Source organism: Fundulus heteroclitus, chromosome 4, assembly GCF_011125445.2.
Source record: "Fundulus heteroclitus isolate FHET01 chromosome 4, MU-UCD_Fhet_4.1, whole genome shotgun sequence".
Lineage (NCBI taxonomy): Eukaryota > Metazoa > Chordata > Actinopteri > Cyprinodontiformes > Fundulidae > Fundulus > Fundulus heteroclitus.
The window spans coordinates 5198224-5215397 of NC_046364.1; the positions used below are offsets into that span (position 1 = coordinate 5198224).

Below are 17174 nucleotides of genomic sequence, written 5' to 3' on the forward strand. Positions count from 1 at the left end.
TGGAGTATTTCTGAGAAAGATTTAATGTTTTGTAATACTCATTAAAAAGAATAAAACCCACAGGAGTAAAATTTGATATGTGGAAAGCCATAGTGGTGAAAAAAAGTCACAATATAAATATGTGTTTATTAAGATTTCATCAGATCTTAAATATTATACAAACATTTACACCAACAGTTTCAATGTGTTGTTGTTTTTTTTTCTGACATAGCATGAATAGTCAGATGTATTAATGGTCCTCAGTTCTTATCAGCAGGAATCACGTGAAAAAGCTCCTCTCCGGGACTCCTGGATGTTTAAAAACAGACAGCAGAATTCATTTTTTAAGCTACAATAAGAAAAAAAAAACTTAAAGTTCAGGGGAAACTGTTTCATCCATAAGAAAAGGCATCCATTTAAGTGGCTTACTTCAGAAATCTGGAATAATTTAGTGTCCTCCTCCTTAAAAATGGAGGCAATCTTTCTGTCTGTGTGGTTAGGGACGTTGTTGGCTCCATCAGGATGATATCGGCTCATAGATGCTGCTGGGGTCAGCAGGAGAAGAGGAGACAGCAGAGCTGCTGTGAGGGGATTCAGCGCCCTGGGGGACCACGCTGTCTCCAGCGGGGGCCACCGCTCGGTCTGTGCTGATGCGTTCAACGATGCTGGACAAGCAATCCAGGCTGGAAATGAGCGACGTTTTGCTGCTGCCGCAACCTGCAAATGAAAGATAAAAGAACGAAAGAACAGGTCATTAAAATAACGCAAGAAACTGGTCATTAAATTAAAGTAACATAAGCACAAGTCTCTCATTCTAAGTGTTTTTTTTTTAAATAATGAAACAATTACAACATACACACATGTACCTGTTGCTATTCTTATTAATTGAGCTTTAAAATAGTATGAAATCACAACAAATGTCATCTTCGAGGTCCTTTTCAAGGCCAACAGCTCCAGTGCATATTTAGCTGCATTAAAATCCATTGCGATCCCAATCAGTCTAATGATAAATAGCCTGTATACCGTAAAAATGGATCCTATTATGCTGCAATAGAGTTGAGTTACAATGATACTAAAATGGCAATTAGTGTAAGGTTATTGTTCCATAAAATCACCTCAAGGTGTTTGACTTTGCAGTAATAGCATTAATAATAAATTTAATTAAATAGCACTTTACAAAAGACAGAATAAAACAACGGTTAAAATGCAATGAAATTACAGAGATTTTGAATGTGTACAAAAGAATCCCTTAATACGGCACACTAACCAAGCATGGGGTGACAGTGGTAAGAAACCATTTATTTAAATGTGCTTTTAAGCAAATCGCAAATGTATGATTTTTATTCAATTATTCCGTTTTTTTATGTTTGTCCAATATTGTTTAAACTTTGTTGCAATTAAACTTTAGCCATGAGCTGGAAATACAGGAAGCAGCAAATACTGGTAAATAAAACATCTGGTCAAATTTGTTATACTCTAACTGTCATGTCCCATTTATCTCAGTTATTAAAACTTGTCTGTGTTCTAGTTACAAGGTGGAAAACCAGAGCTTTGCCCTCTCATATGAATCTCCAGTACTAATATGAAAAGGCAAAAACATAAAAGTCATCCCTCTATCCATTTCAGGTCTTCTTTTATTTGAGATTGGGTTTTTGGGATATCTGGACCCAGACTCAGACCCAGAAACCCATTCCTCTCTCTGGTGACGCTCTCCAGTTTATTCTGGGGAATCCCAAACCCTCAGCAGGGCAGAAGGTATACATAATACCTACACCAAATTCTGGGTCTGCCCCAGGGCCTCCTCCTAGTGGAACATGACCAGAAAACCTCCAAAAGGACATCCCTCCAGCATGCTGATCAAATGTTTGGACCACCGGATCTGAGTCCTTTCAATGCAGAGAAGCAGGAGCTCTGCTTGGAGTTTGCAGACAGTACATCGAAAGCTCAGCTCTTTCTTTACCACCAGGACCAGGTCCCACTCCATCAACCCATCCCCTACTCCAACCTGCCATCTCTCATAAACAAGACACTAAAATACTCCAACTTCTCTGTTTGCAGAGACTAAACTCCCAACACTTCTGCAAGAAACCCACCAGTAGAAAACAATGTCCGCAGGCTTAAAGGAACAGTCACTAATCTCCACCACTTCACATTTAGATTTGAACAACTCCATATTTTGAAGACAACAATAGAACAATATCATCTGCAAAAAGCAGAAACACAAGACCCAGAATTTCCCAAATAGGAAAACCTCCACAATTAATGTCTAGAAATCTTGTCTGTGGGCATTATCACAAGGACCGGGAACAAGAAGATGGATCTGAACCCGCACTGTCAGCAGGCTTGACTTTGGCCAGGGAATAGGGAATCACATCTTCCTTTTGTTTATACATGGACCGGATAGTCCTTTAGAGCATCATCTACAAAACACGTAGACAGAGCAACCAAACCTCCCTATGACCCCCTCCCTCCCCCCCTTAGCTGTTCTGAGGGTAAAGATAGCTGCTCCAAAAAGCAAAAGAAACGATCAGGTAGGAAGAAAAAATATGTAGAGACAAAATTTACAAACCAACATGTGCAGATTTCCTAAAAGTTAAAATAGAGCCTGGATTGAAGAAAAAGATCCGTAACACTTAAACTGAAAGTCAACAAAATGAGGTCTGTCTCTAATTATGATTGAGTATATCTTTGATTGTTTTTAATATGTTCTACTGATATAAAATAAATGTGGAATTTGGTGTGTATATATTTGGATATGATTTTCTTTTTTTGTATTTTGAAGCATTTTTGTTGTCAGTTGACAATATGAACAATAAACCGAAATAAAGCAAACAGAATTTAATTAAAGGAAATCCAATCACAGGTTTACTGTAAGAATTTATCATATTTATCAATACAGAAACTGTTGGACGAGACGAGAGCCATCTCAGAGGACGGGTTCATCATCATTAAAGTCAAGAAAAACCACATCCAGAATAACATGGATTAAAGAAGACACTCATATAAATAGAAAAAAACATTTATCAGATAAATGTTTATTTATCTGACCATAATTTTTTTTTTAAAAGCAACAACCACTCACCATCTGCTGTTTGTTTGCCATATGAAGAGTTGCCGTTTTCACTACTGGCAGAACACGGAGAGATGAAATCCATCTGCAAAAAAATGTGTTCAAATGAGTAAAATAGTAAATTAAATTACAAAAAAATTTATTAAATATATAATCACTTTGTAAAAAAAGGAAAAAAATTAACCCCAAGTTCTAATCTTTAAACTGTTGTGTACTGACTCTAATTCACACTTAAATGACCTAAAAATAGCCAAAATAATCACAATAGCACACTTTTCATTTTTTTATGAAAAATTTTCTTTTTAAAATGAAAATTTTGACTTTAATTTTTTTAGATATAAACAAAATCTTAGCTCAACATTTGAACTACATCTAAAACAAGCCTGTGTACAGAAAAAAAAAGTGCAATAAATAAAACATTTTATTTCGCACATACTGGCTTTGGGTTCCATTCTAACGAGACCATTCATCAAAACTAATCGCCGGAGCCCAAAATAAATCTCCAGTTACATTCCTCACATTTCATGAGGCAGCACATGGACCGTTCAGCTGTTCTCAGCCTCACCGTGCTGTCGGAGCAGTTGGAGTGGGGGCTGGAGGAGTCCGACTCCCCGCCGTAGTGCTCCAGCTGCGGGTAGAAGCCGTCGTTCTGGCCGGCCCGCAGCAGCGCCTGCAGAGACTCGATGTAACTGATCGCGTTTCGCAGGATCTCCACTTTGGGCAGCCGCTGGTTTGGGTTGGAGGCCGTGCAGCGCTTCAGCGTCTCGAAGGCATCGTTCACCTTGCTGAGCCGCCGTCTCTCTCGCAGCGTCGCTGCTTTCCTCCTGTCTGCGTGCGTCGTCTTCCGCTTGCAGGCCTTGCAGGCCCACAGGAGGCAGTGGCCCCCCTGGTGGAGGCCCCCAGGGGCCCTCACATGCTGGTCCTCCTCCTCTGCTGTTGGCACGTGGTGATGAAGATGGTCCTCTGACTTCAGCAGCCCGCCGTGTGTCAGCCGGGCGTCCAAATCATCAAAAAAGTTCAGATCGCTGGTGTTGAAGCTGGGGTCGTAGAGGTCATCCGCTGACGACAGAGAGAACGGAAAGTCTGACAAATCCATCGGCCTCTGCTGACGACCGCGGCACGGAGAAAAACAGGAAGTTGTTTGCAAACTCTTCTGAAATCCTCCCAAAACTCCTCTCTGTTTAGTTTTACAAATATTGAGAGCAGAGGGTCAGTCTTATCTGACAGGCAGGGAGTTTAAAGGGCCGGTTTGTGTAACTTCACTCCTTTGGCGTGGTCTGCCTTTATATAGCGCACAGCGTGGAGGCGGACCAGCGACAGGAGTGACCAATGGTCCGTGGCAGTGTGTGTGTGTGTGTGTGTAGGTGTGTACTGTGTGACTTTGGGTGATCAGCGCAGGGAAACAGGAAGCAATGAAAACGACAGTCAGGTTCAACGTCACAAATCATCCAGACGGTTGCTGCTCCGCGTCACGCCGAGGTGCAACAGGTGGTCATTGGAAGACCCGCCGGGAATCAAAGGACTCAACGCTGATGTTAGACGCCTTTTCAGAAGCAATAACCTGGAGCAGAGATTAACTAACAAATTAATTATATGTGTCAGAGTCTGAAAGCTCAAGCCTCTGATCCCGGTGTGGAGAAGGGAGACTAAATCCGTTCGCCATGGCCCTGATGTTTGCTCTAACTGTGTTTAAGTTTAGCATCATGAGGCAGAATGTTTTCAGGTATCGTTTGCCTCGTCATCATGGGGATGTTATGAAAAGTCTGAGAGTGTTCATAACCCTGTTCCTGCTGCACCTCTGGACAGATGCAGGGACACTAATGGTCCGTTCAGCTCCCCTCACTATCCTCTGCAGGACCGTCATGGGTTCAGCCAGAGGACGACACCGGGATGCAGAACTTCAACACAATCTTAAATCCATTTCCTATGAAATGGGTCTCTGTTTTCTAAATGCAATAGGCTTTTGATTATAACTGATTCTGTTTACCATAAACAAATGCAACATGTTTGCTCAGTTATAATACTCAACAATACATCATGTATAACTTGCAGGCATTTATATATTAACTACTATTTTTTTAATCTTACTAAGGAAGTTCGTCCATCACAACAATATATTCCATTGGAAAACACTAAACTTGATACTGTAAAGTGTGCTCTATTTCTGAAATATTTTAAACTGAAAGAGTATTTAAATTTTCTTTCTTTGGTAACTTTACACTGAAAGTCTCCATCAAAGGTTGCCCCTGAAGAATGCCTGTGTGCAGGACCAAGTACTTCTACACGTTATCCTCCCTGTAAAAGTACAAAAGGTTTGGACATCCCGCCCTGACCTGCCTCTACACACCAGATAATGATGAAGCTAAATTATATGTGCAAGGGGAATCCAATTGGATTTGTTGATTACTTGTTTGAAAGCAGGTAAAGAATTGAAGAGTTGTGTCAACTAAAACGTTGGAGAGGGTAATGCACAGATAATAACATGTTTAGTCCAGCCTTCTGGTGCCAGCAAAACTCCACATAGAGCACATTTTTCTAATCAAATAGAGTTACTTTAAAAGTAAAACTGCAGCAACTCTCTCTGTGTCTCTGCATGTTGCCAATTGCTCATTGCTGGGTTTTCCTGTTTGCTGTCAGCAGCCCCACGCAGGGGGCTGAATGGGCACACAGAGCTCGGTAACAGGATCCAGAGCCGACCATCATTGGTGACTGAAATTAATCTGAAAGAGCATTTCTGGGAAGGTGTTAAGCATGTGGTTTCATATGTGCTGCTTCCCAGTTCTCCGGTTTTAATCTACTTTCTTTCGTTGAAGAGTCAAAGGCTCGTCAGACACAAAATCGGTGGGAAACTGTAATAAAATATAATTTATTATGCAAGTACAACACCATGAAGACACGTGGACAATTTACATTTCAAAACCCTTATGAGTTTTAATTCATCAATCAGATTTATTTTCAATGACTGAACATTTATCTATGTGAAATATAGGAAATAAATAAGTTTGAGATAACTTCAAATAAATGGAGTAAATATCTCCAAAGAGGAAGCAAATAATCTGCCAAAAGGAAAACCAAACAAGTGGGAAATTCCTGAGTCTGTTTTTTAAATTTCTTTAAAGTTTTTTCTCCAGCATACAAGGAGACTTTGTAATCTTTTCAAAGGGTTTTAAACAATAGTTCTCTGGCCTTTAGGACTTTTGTTTCCAGACGTTTTCATTTGGCTTTGGCTGCTTTTTTTATTCATTTTGAAAAGATGTTGTTATGGTCCTTTAGAGGCCTTGAGGACTGTTGATTCAGACCGCTTTAAAAGATTTCATGAAAATCAGATTCTGGAAGTAAAATAAAATAATAAAATAATAAAGGTTTGCACTGAATTTTATAAATATGTTAGAAGACAGCACACAGACAGCAAGAGAACCTGAAGCCTGTATATAAAACAAAAGTTCAACATTAACATCACATTTATAGCTCAGTATTATTGTTTGAACAGCTCAATGGACCATCTTTAGGGATCTGGAAACGGTCTCCACTTATGAACCAGAATTCCTGATTTGTTTTGACTATTCCCATGATGTCACACCAGGAAGTTCTTGACGTGTTGTGTTAAAGTACGCTCACATATTTCCTCTGTTTTAAAACTTTCAGAAGACTTTATTGAAAACAAACAGATGATTAAAAGAGCAAATATTTCCTTTTCTTTTTCAACCTTTTGAGTAAACAATATTTTTTTCATAAAAATAAACCAAAAATACAGGAAAAAATGCATTTGCTACATACATCTATACATAGATGTATGTATCTATCATACATACATGATAGATAGATAGATAGATAGATAGATAGATAGATAGATTGATAGATAGATAGATAGATAGATAGATAGATAGATAGATAGATAGATAGATAGATAGATAGATAGATAGATAGATAGATAGATAGATAGATAGATAGAAGTGATTAACTTATCACTTATTTATTTTCCTTTTTTTGACATTTAGAAACATAATCATGTTCAGTTCTCTGACTTACATCCAGATTGGGAAATCTTCCAGTGCTGCTGACGACAAAGCCAGACCTGGACCATCAGCTGACGTGTGGGAACGGAGAAGGTGGGAAAACTGGACATGTGTCCTCTGGAGGAAGTGACATAATGAGTTTGGCACAGCCGGAGCAGGTTGTACTGACCTGGACTTTGACCTCTGATGGAAGTTCAGACCTGATCTCTTCTCAAGACTCAGGAGAGCAAAGTTCATAGGCGTATCCACAGATCGACAAAGCTTGATTATAATTTTAGGTTAACTTTAGAAAAGCTTTCTTCGGTTATAGCTTTTAAGTTGATGAAATGGGGCGTTCCTGTTAAAATGATTAGAAACCCCTAAGCTCTGAGCAGACCATGACAGAGAGTGTTACGGTGGTGTAGAGTTTGTTTTTAGAGATGTTCTGGAACATTTAGCTGTCTTGCTGAAAATAAAACCCATTGCCAAGTGGTTGCTTTTCTTGTAGTTCTGTTATTTTCTGCATCTTTAAATGGAAGGCAGGCCCAAACCATGATGGTACCTAACCTGTGCTTTGAATATTTCCCCTTCAAGCATGCTGATCATAATCAGAACCAGCATTTTCTGAATCAGATTTGTCGTGCCACTGAACCTGGTGACACTGATTCACAGCTCACTTCCTGTGAAACTAGACAAATTCTCACTCCTTGCCACTCGTTTCGGTTTCTTAAGAACGGCAGCTCGTCTTTTTTTCCCCATGTTTGCTGGGAAGTTGAATTTGATGTATAATATCTGTGCTAGTTATTTGTGCCCTTCTTGTATGGCTTTCTCTATTGAGCTAAAGACAATGAAAAACAGGCAAAGCCTTTTCAACTCTTTTTTTTCTATTGTATATATTTAAAAAACATTCTAAAGGCAATAAAATATTTATGGATACAAAATGTGCCTTTTTAAAAACCAGAGATAAATGGGTTACCTAAACATCTCTCAAGCCTTTAGAGACTACTGATGTGTCCCTTGAATTCGATAACATATTATGACTAGGATTCATATGTCAATTATAGGAGGTAAAATTTCCAGAAAATGATTGATAAAGAATCGGGTAAACAAAGAAGTACCTTAAAGATCCCCCAAGAAATGGACGATCTGTTCCTTGAGCTTGAATTAACAAGATCACGTGAGTGAGAAAAAGGCATTTGTGTAATATTTAATTGATCTTATTGAGCATGTTACTGCAGGATCTCATTTCAACAAAAACGCTATATTAAAATAAATGAAAGTGCAAAAATCTACAACAGACTACAATGAAGAAGTAAAATTATGACATGTATTTTGAGCTTTAAGATGATCTCTGATTTTGGCCTGAAAAGGTTTGCTTTGGCTGTAGATTACTAACTCAGAAAAAAAAATTCTGCCTAAAAGACAATAAAAAAGACAAATTTATTAGACATAACATGAATCCTGACAGAAGTCCCTGACTAATTACAATTTTTATTGATTGCTTTGACGCAGCAGTCAACTCAAAATACACATTTTTCAAAACAGTTGACACAGAGGCCTAAACAGTGGCACCAACAGTCAAAATGACACAGTTCGTTTGCAAAAAGCTCTAATTCTGCCAAAACATTTAAAATATGGACCAAAAGCACATTTTGTCCTCAAACAACACAACTTACACAGAAATGTATGAGCCCTTTCAATCACTCATTACACAAAGGGCAACAAAATACAAAATACTGCACTCAATGTGAATCATTGTAGCCAATGACTGTACGCAGCTTACATGTCAGTGTCATTTGTAGACAAATTTGCCTTCTTGCTAAAAATTGGATCCAGAATTAGATATGCTGTGATGCAGATTTCATTGATTATTCAGTCTTTCTTTCAGATTGTGGCTACAAATGAAATATTCCAACAGAAAATACTAGAGCTGTCTGTCTCTTCTAGTCTCTTCTCTCTTGATGAATAGGCCACATGGCCTCATCTTCATCACACTCAATATTTTCCCTTGCGATGCACCTAGGGAAAAATCTTCTTGCATGCCTGATCCACCCTTGGCATGCCTCTGCATCTATATCTTGGGCAGCAGCTACACCGCCACCTCACACACGGATTCCTCTTCCTCTGACTCCTCTTCACCTGACCCATCTACCTCTTACTCTGCCTCTCATCTCCCTTAGTCCATCCATGCCTGCAAAGAACAACACACAACATGGCACCTTTTAATGCCTGCAGACTGATTGCAAATTGAAAAGTTGGGTGAAGAAGTGTCAAACAGGTGCTTCAGTGATTTCATACTGATCAAGAAGTTTCTAAGAGCTTGGAACAAATGGTTTCTGTTTGGCTACCACAGCTAAAGCAAATGAGTTTGGACTGCTTGAATGACATGTGCGTTAACTGTTTTGAAAAAGGGCGGGGAAAATGTGTCAAACCAATGAGAATGATGACCGTGACCATGACATGCCCTACATGATGTTACGTTTGACCATCACCAATGAGAATGGGTTAAGTCATTTGCAAGAGGTGTCTTTTGCTCTGCTGAGATGGTGATGATGAAAACTGAGAGGTTGCCAGTTTCAGATCAAAGCAATCAATAAAAACTGTAAAATCCAGCAACTAAAAACTGATTTCAGAACAGAGTAAGCCGGCCTTCCAGCTTGGCGAGTCTAGTTTTCCCGCACTGCTTGCTTAATGTAACCCTTGCAGCTCTAACACGAAGGAATGAGTCACGGATGGAGCAGTTCCTCTTACACAACATCCACATCGGTGCTGGTGGGGAGAGGCTGTTAACAAGAACAACCCACTGTAGCAACTCATGTTTTTATGAGTGACTGCGCGCTTTCTTCGAACTGACTTTCCAAACTGCAGTTTGACAACAGGCCACTGGTCATGATATGCTCAGAATGTTTGTCTTGTGAAATGTTTAGATGCACTCTTTTTTTTATTGAATATAACATCAGACACATTCCATTTGCTGCACTCTGGCAAATGCTGGATACGCTAATGTTTTTTTGGGGGGAAAATATATTTCAAGGATTCACAATACATGTTTATTTGACGAGTTCTGCAAAATTTGGTGAGTTTTAAATGATTGTAAGTTTATCATATAGACTGGCGACCTGTCCATGGTGTACCCCACTTCTCGCCCATTGACAGCTGGAGATAGACACCAACACCCCTCGCGACTCCAACAGGGATAAGCGTTTTGGAAAATGGATGGATGGATGAAGTTTATCATAAATGCTAGTTCCAGGAAACAGCTTTTGCAGTGTGGTATCTTACTGACAATGTCACTGCCTTTTCTGAGTCATGGCTGTAAGTGACTTTGGTCATGTGGTTACAGAGAAATATAAAGTTGTGTGTCATCAGCATATGTTTGATAAGAGACACCATAGAGCAAGGGCCGCAGAACAGTTAGGGCCGGGGTCTTAGATGCCCTACATGCTGTTACGTTTGATCATCAATCCATCCATTATCTAACATCTATCCCTTGTGGGGACGTTGTTCCTATCTCCAGCTGTCAATGGGCGAGAGGCGTGTGACACAATGGACAAATCGCCAGTCTGTCACAGGGCAACACAGTGACAAACAACCATTCACACACACACTCAGGCCAATTTACCTAACAGTCATGTTTTATGGACTGTGGGAGGAAGCAGGAGTACCCGGAGAGAACCCATGCATGCACAGGGAGAACATGCAAACTCCATGCAGAAAGACCCAGGTCAAGGGAGTGGAACCCAGGATATTCTTGCTGTAAGGCAACAGCGCTACCCACTGTGCAGCCCCTGATCATCAAACATGTAAAATAAAATTTCACATTTATAAATAAAACGGGAACACTTTGATAGTTTGAAATAAAAAGTGCAGCAGTTTATGGCAGCAGCAGCATTCTCCAATGAGAGAGTGATAAATTATCTAAAATTGTATTTGCTGATTGCATCATGTAATTTAAACAAAACTTTAGCCACCAGGCGCTGCTTATGACCGCTCCTTTTCTACCCGAGGCAGCGGCAGAGCTGTCGGTGTCTGGTAAAGTGGAATATTACCCCCGGCCGGGGAGGCTTCAGAAGAAAGGTCTGCTGGAGCAGTAGACCTGATCCTGATGGGCGTCCACTCTCAGCGCTGGATGTAGTGACAGCGGCTGCAGCTTTTTTAACCTTTCCCACCATTTTGCCAAAATAAATCTGTTATTTTATGCAATTTCATGCATAAAACTTTAACGTAAGGCTCGTTAGACACAGTGTGTGTGTTTACCTGATGGGCTCGACCAGCTTCAAATGCTTTCCGTGGCCCTTGTCATAGACTATTTTCTGTGTTATAGGGTGGACAGATGTTGTAAGGAAGTAAGGAAGTAAAAGTGTATTTATATCGCACCCTTCACAGACATTGAGGGTCACAAAGAGCTATACAAAAGTGCACAATTATAAAAATATGATAAAACAATTGAATGAATAATGCCCAAGAACGAAGCGTTGAGGAATTTCACGTGATCTTTGTCCAATCAGATTGGTTTATTTCCAAATGACACAAAATCATGTTAAAACAGAGATATGTTTGTTTGTTTTTCCCACCGTTGAACTTGAATGAGTTGTTTGTTGTTTTGGGTTTTTGTTGTTTGCCTCTAACTTGCTATTTCCATCACACTTTGGTACTAAATACCACTGATACTAATTATCCAGAGTTCATTTCTCACCAGATTTCTCTGTCACTTCCACTTCACTTCCTGCTCCCTGCACAAGTTTCCCTGTCTGCCTTTAAACTATTTCTGTTCAGATTTATTTTAGTTGGATTTTCTGATTGACTTTTTTTTGTGATCGGTGATTTTAGTTAGTTAGTTTTTCCGGGTGCAATTTTATGTTGTTTTAGGTTATAACCCAAAATAATGCTTTGACACTTTATCTGGATTACTTTGGCTAAACATTCTAACTACACTACCTTTATGTGTGCATAGTTTTAAATATTATGCCTCTTAATGTTTATTAAGGTTCAGATTTTCTACCTCTATGATGCACAAGGACAAGATTTGGGATAAAATAAAACTTTATTGTCTGCTGATGTGTTTTTATTTTTTATTTTATTTTTGATGTGGCATTGTATATAATATTGTACTTCTGCTGCTACAGCTACTACTTATAGTATAAAACTACTACTGCTAATGTTTGAGGAAATTGAAATTATCAGCCTACCAAGTTTGTTTTAAAATTGTGTGGAGGTAAAGGAAAGTATGAAAACTATATGTGTGTTTCAATTACAACATTTTGTCTTATTTTGATCTTTTTTTTTTTTTTTTTTTTTACCTTTTAGTAATAAACAAACTTCCTTAGTGGCACCAAAAGGATTATGCTGAGTTAGTGTTTCTACCAAAGCAAACCATATCTACAAATATGGGATATTTAATTACATCTAAAGAGGAATTTTCACTAGACAGAGAAATCAAAGAAATCAAAATCTATTATTATTATTATTATTATTATTATTATTATTATTATTATTTAAAAAATTGTCCAAAATGTCTTTCACATATTGAGCCAACTACACGTTCTGTGCAAGCTAACCCTGCAGACCCAAGTTTATCATCCTGTTAGCAAAATCCACCCCTTAAATCAGGAATTTCAGCACGTTATGCACACTAATCTTTTTCAATATAACCTCTAAATATTTCTGACACATTAACTAAATTTGGGGCTTCTGTCCTTATTAATGACACAATATAGTTTTTTGTTTGGTTTCTTATTAGAGACAAAGATGGATTTATCTGTCTGGTTTAATAAAATAGCTGTGCTATAATTCTTCTTTTTTTTAAATTTAATATTAGTTTTGGCTTTCCACTCACGGAGATAGTACATTTAAAAATGTAAATGCATTAATTTGGAGAAAAGCACCATATTGAATATTATGTTGCATTACATTTGCACAGCTACATTTCGCTATTATTGTTTTTATGATATAAATGTGCATATTAAACAATGTATTGCAGTTGAGCTGGGATTAGATGCAGCTGAAGCATGGTTCAACAGTTTAGGCGTCCAAGCAGGTTTGTCACAACGGCAATCAGTCACGGCCGGTTTGCAGAGGCCAGAGGTCAGCTACCACATCAGCATGACACAGGATACAATAACCCACAGCTCAGCACTGGAGGTCCCAAGCTGTGCACCTGTCGGCCTTCAGGTCGGCTCTCCGAGAACCTCACCGGTGCACAAAGCCCCTGCCTTATTAAAGGGCAGCCATCTTTGATTCTGACCGTCCTTACAGAGGCCTTCCAATCATGCACAATTTTTCTTCAGAGAACTAATTCAGGGCTAGAAATTAAACTTTTTTATACAATTCAAACCTTTTTTGAAGGAGGTGGAAGAGGTTTGGGAGAGCAGGGGAGGGGAAGGAGGGGTCGTTGATGTTGTTATGGGAGTAATAGAGGGTCAGGGCTTCCTCCTTACTTCTTTTCCTCTCTCTCTTTTTCCCAGGCCGACAAGGTAGTGTAGTCCTGCAGGCTGTTCATGTCCTGCAGTAGCTCCTCCGTCAGTTCCAGAGGCCCCATGTCCTCCGGGTTATTTTCTTTGTTCTGTGTAGAAAGAAGATCCTCCAGGTGGGTCATGTTGGTGTGGTGAGGTACATTAGAAGTGGGGGGGAAGACTTCATTTCTTCAAACTTGTCAACAAAGCTAAAGAGTGCAATACCTTTCCTTCTAATTAATTGTCCAGTGATCCTATCTGTTGTCAGCAATATATCTATCTATCTATCTATCTATCTATCTATCTATCTATCTAGATAGATAGATAGATAGATAGATAGATAGATAGATAGATAGATAGTGTGATTATTTTTATTTTAACGTTTTATTCTATTTTATTAACCTAAAATCTGTAGTCTAGCGAACATTAATTCTGCATTTTTTTAAGTTTTGAAGTAAGTTTTGAAGAGTTGTAGTTGTTTTTATTTCTTTTTATATTTGTATTGTTCACTGTAAAATTCTTACTGTTGTGTCTTTTTTTAAGATCTGTCCAGGGACAACAGATGGAAAATAGCCTTTTGGCTAGTTTTGGTGCATCTGCAGGAATGCTTATTAATGTACACTGTCCCTGTCAAATAAATCAATAAATAAAATAAATAAATACATCTACAAGATACACACACACAGTCCTATTAGGACTCTGTTGACTTCTATTCATTTTACCAACAGTATATAAACGTAACCCTGGAGCCCCTCTGGGAGGAACCAGGCTAAGTATATGTCTTTAATTTAAGGGTCCTGGGTTCTAATCCCAGTTGTGTCAGGAATGGCATCAGGCATAAAAACAACACCATGTCTGTGTGTTAGCTGTAAGGACTGTGTTGTGATGACTTGCATCACTCATGTTTTTATGAGTGACTAAATGATGCAAAATGGGGGTCCTCCACATTAGGACTGGGCTTTGTCCCCCATGTGTCATGATCCTGGTGTGTTTATGTTGTTGTGAGTCGTCTTTCCCCATAGAGGATCTCTGCTAGTGTGGGCTTGTGTCTGCACACCTCTAAGTATTTCCTTCATCAGTCCACTGGGGATATAAAGAGCTGCAGGACGATCAGTCCTTTGGCCTGATGAAGTTGGTAGAGTCAGGCCTATTGTGCCATCGCTGCTATGGTTCTATTGTCTGTTACCACTCCAGTTGTCGATCCCCAGTTCAAATCCTCTCAGTTTTCTCTTCTATGGATACCTCACAATTATCCTCTGCAGCATCAACCACCCCCCTCCTCCCCCCCCCCCCCCCCCCCCCCCCCACTCTCCCCCCGCCCTCCAAGCCTTCATCTGGCTGCCTGGCCTCTCCCAGATAAACCTTCTTACCCCGAGAACCTCAAACTCCCAGCTGCTTGAACTCCTGCAGGAACTCACACCATACGTCCAACCCGTCAGCATCTGCTGTCCTCCTCCAGTTACCTACGCTCAGTTAATATTTGCAATATTTACCCACAAAGAAGTCCTGACAAATACGTCCAGATTTGATATTTTATGTATAGCTAAATATCCAACGCAAGCGAAATAGTCTGGCCTACTTCTGTCATATGTATGGATCAGTGTTCTTGATCGATGACTTTAAAATGTTTGTTTTCAAAGGATAAACGATGGATTTAGTAATACTAATACATGTAGATTGTGTTGCTTCTGAAGTTTGCATTACCATTGATTATTACACCCAAGTTTTGTGACTTGTTTTAGTACTTTTGCACTTATTTGAGCAATTAGGGTTGTCTCCATTTTGAGAAGGTGCAGGACAAAAAAAAAGTTTCAGTAAATTAAATTGCTTGAGCAGGGGGTGGGAGGGGGGTGGAACTTGAGGTTCTGCAACATTACAACTTGGGTACATGTACAGGTACAGAATGATTATCAAGATGAACAAATAGACTGATCTACAAAAAATGGATTACGGTTGCAATAAGATAATATAAACAATAGAGAACAGGGATAACAAACTAAAAACACCAGACAATTAATGAACACAAGGAAATTAACTGTATGGCAAACCCCAAATGACAGAACTAACAGTATATGGCAAGACCTATAGGACATAATAAACAGGACAAAATGCAAAGCAGAACCTGACAGCTCAGGATCATTACACCGATGTCTGCACAGGTTTTTCTTGCTCATTTCTAAACAGGATCACGTTCAACTTGTTTGGGTTTGCTGAAACCTGAAAAGGGAAACATATTCCAGCGTCTGAAGACACATTTAGTTTAGTCCACTTTGACCGGCATGCGCACAATCTTCATCCCTCCCACTCAATGCAAATCTGATGGTGTAGCGTGACAAGACGTGAGGAGTGTATTTTCCCAGTTGTCACACCCACAGATGTGTTATGATTTTGTAGAATTAGGGAGGAGTGAGATAATCAGTGACACACACACAAATTACACCACAGGACCTGATTTGATTCACAGCTGCTTTTAAAACCTAGAAAGGGATTTTAGGTTTTCTATCAGAATCTTGACTTGTTGTTCTATGTAAGAAAAAAAACATAAAACCAAAAGATTTACTGATAATTTAAGTAACAAAACTAAACACAGCCTTTTAAATAACTACATTATTCCAATTACATTTGTAACATTATGTCTCCAAAGTCTCCATAAAGCAGATTATTTGCAACAAAGAGATAAAAAGGAGAAAAAAAGAAAACCAGGTTAGATTTTATTTGTTGTGCCGGGAAGCCTGTTTCTCTCGTTTAGACTTTCACCCAATCAGACAGTTTGCTGCTTTAACCTGTTCTAGACATATTCACTTCTTTGTGCCAGCTTAGTTGGGGAGCTCATCTTTGTCCTGGATGAGACTCCTTGTGAAACAACTATAAATAAACTATAAATAAACCTGTTCCATGAAACTAAGAGCAGCAGAATTGATGCAATGTTATGCTTGAAGCATCAAGTTCTCTGCAAACTGCTCTGCGTGTTTTCAAAGGTTTCAGCACGCTTGATTTAAACTGATGAATGATCTCGAAGCTTATGCAGAACCTGATGACGAGCTGCTGAACTAATTCGCACCTCTGAATCAGCAAGAAGGCATCTGGAATATGCTGAACAATGTGTGAAAATGACCAGGTTTAGAGGAAGAGATAAAATAACCTTATCTTGACTTAAATTTGGTGTTTTGTTTAATTTAAAGGAACCACGAATAAAAAAAATCTAATCAAGATAGAACAATAACATATAATTTTATTCTATATGGAGGTTATTTATTTGTTATTTTGTCTGTTTTAAAGCACTAATTTGGTTAAATAATTTAAAAGTTAACTTTCATGACACCTCACGCTGCGCATGAGAAACTAAAGAAAGTAAAAATGGAAGTCCATTTCGGTGCAGACTGCTGAAGATGTCCAATGTGGAAAGGTAGAACCAGAGAAACTATTTATTGCAAATAACTATTATTGTGTGTTTGTTCTCTAACATGGGGTTTTATAGAGCTGTTATTAACAGTCAATATCCTGCCCTAGATAATGTAACGTGAGGGAACAAGAAATATTACAGTGAAAGCTGAGAATATTTAACAAATAAATAAAGTCCTTGATCATTTTTATTGGCTAATGAAGAACTGGCTTGAAATGAGTAAAAACACACTTTACACTTTTCTAATTTGCTATAATCCAACTTCTGTTGGACTT

At 38.9% G+C, this 17174-nt stretch overlaps 1 protein-coding gene across 2 annotated transcripts; it reads right to left on the reverse strand.

Moving 5' to 3' along the window:
* Positions 1 to 106: 106 nt before the first annotated feature.
* Positions 107 to 5878, reverse strand: LOC105915428 (myoblast determination protein 1 homolog). 2 transcript variants are annotated; one of them, XR_002426845.2, is made up of 4 exons: positions 3615 to 5877; positions 3062 to 3134; positions 409 to 696; positions 107 to 288 (listed from the first exon to the last, which is right to left on the reverse strand). XR_002426845.2 is itself a non-coding variant. In XM_012849528.3 (3 exons), exons 1-3 carry the CDS (start codon positions 4143 to 4145, stop codon positions 497 to 499), a joined length of 804 nt encoding a protein of 267 aa, XP_012704982.1. In that variant the 5' UTR covers positions 4146 to 5878; the 3' UTR covers positions 397 to 496. The 2 variants fall into 2 exon arrangements, 1 of the variants encoding a protein (XP_012704982.1); XM_012849528.3 differs by lacking the exon at positions 107 to 288 and having other exon boundaries at positions 397 to 696; positions 3615 to 5878.
* Between the last annotated feature and the right edge of the window lie 11296 nt (positions 5879 to 17174).